General features: G+C 33.4%; 1 protein-coding gene across 1 annotated transcript in view; it reads left to right on the forward strand.

Moving 5' to 3' along the window:
- Nucleotides 1-1082, forward strand: part of LOC110426393 (leucine-rich repeat receptor protein kinase HPCA1-like) — a gene marked incomplete at its 5' end in the record, with an annotated part of 4973 nt that overhangs the window by 1798 nt on the left and 2093 nt on the right. The window contains one exon of the mRNA XM_021441606.2: nt 994-1082. This exon is cut by the window's right edge and continues 131 nt beyond it. Within this exon, the coding sequence (XP_021297281.1) occupies nt 994-1082 (89 nt within the window). The remainder of the gene's footprint in view (nt 1-993) is intronic.

The raw sequence follows: 1082 nt of genomic DNA on the forward strand, positions 1-1082 counted from the left end.
ACTGTTTAATGTCTCTTTCTGTTCGGCCTCCCTTTTGAAAATGCTCTAACTCTGCCTTTGCAAGACACATTGAAATTTGTAAGTTATTGTAGACAAGCGGTGGTCGAGGCAACAAACAATGTGGTAAACCAGGCACATGTTTAATGCTTGGATTTCAGAAATATGGATAACTATATACCTGAAATAAATTTACCTTTTTTATTTGTGCTTTCATTTGAGGTATCCCTAGCACTATCCCTTTTTGCACACTGTGTTTGCATTCAACTTTTTACTTTAAAGAAATGAAGTTTTAAATAGATTACAATGTTATTATACAAAAAATTAAAGGGAAAAAAAGAGATGATAACCATACAGTGAATTATTCGATGTATAGAAAGAGGTAATAACAAAAAACAAATTAGTAACTACATCTGTACATTTGTGTGCTTCAAGAACATGTAAAACGTGTTTGCGTACATAGTTAAAATGTTAACTGCAATAGTTGACTGTGATCCACGTATGGCATTGGTAAAATGTTTATTATAGTTTGCGTTTGTGCATGTCTAAACACCTTATGCATCACAATATACGTCTATGTTGACATAAAACACTCTTCCTTCTTTCACCATTAGGTAAACATTATTGCAAGTAGATGGCAGCCAATCAGCACATAGTAGGCTAGATGCACATGTTAGATGATTTATGCATACCTTTTGTGCTATGTTGTGTTCATATGAATTTTGATGCATTCAAGTTATCTCAACCACACAATACAATGATACTATATTAATGTGCGTATTATTAACACATCCTATGATTTGTAAACTTTTAGAATAAACCAAGTGTTTAACAAGACTATGACTGGATTTATTTTCCAACCCTTGCTCCTACTCATTTGTGTTTTAGCTTGTTTTGTCTCTAACTATGTTTGTTGCTAATAGGGATCTCTTTAACATGGTCATGGTGATTTTTAAAATTATTTTTCCAAATAATTCTTAATGTCTTTAATTACAGGTTTATAGAGGAACTCTACCCGCAGGGGAACTTATTGCCATAAAACGGGCTCAGCAAGGATCTATGCAGGGTGGGCTCGAATTCAAAAC

Source organism: Theobroma umbraticum, unplaced genomic scaffold, assembly GCF_002168275.2.
Source record: "Theobroma umbraticum cultivar Fairchild unplaced genomic scaffold, ASM216827v3 scaffold_55.0, whole genome shotgun sequence".
Classification (NCBI taxonomy): Eukaryota; Viridiplantae; Streptophyta; class Magnoliopsida; order Malvales; family Malvaceae; genus Theobroma; species Theobroma umbraticum.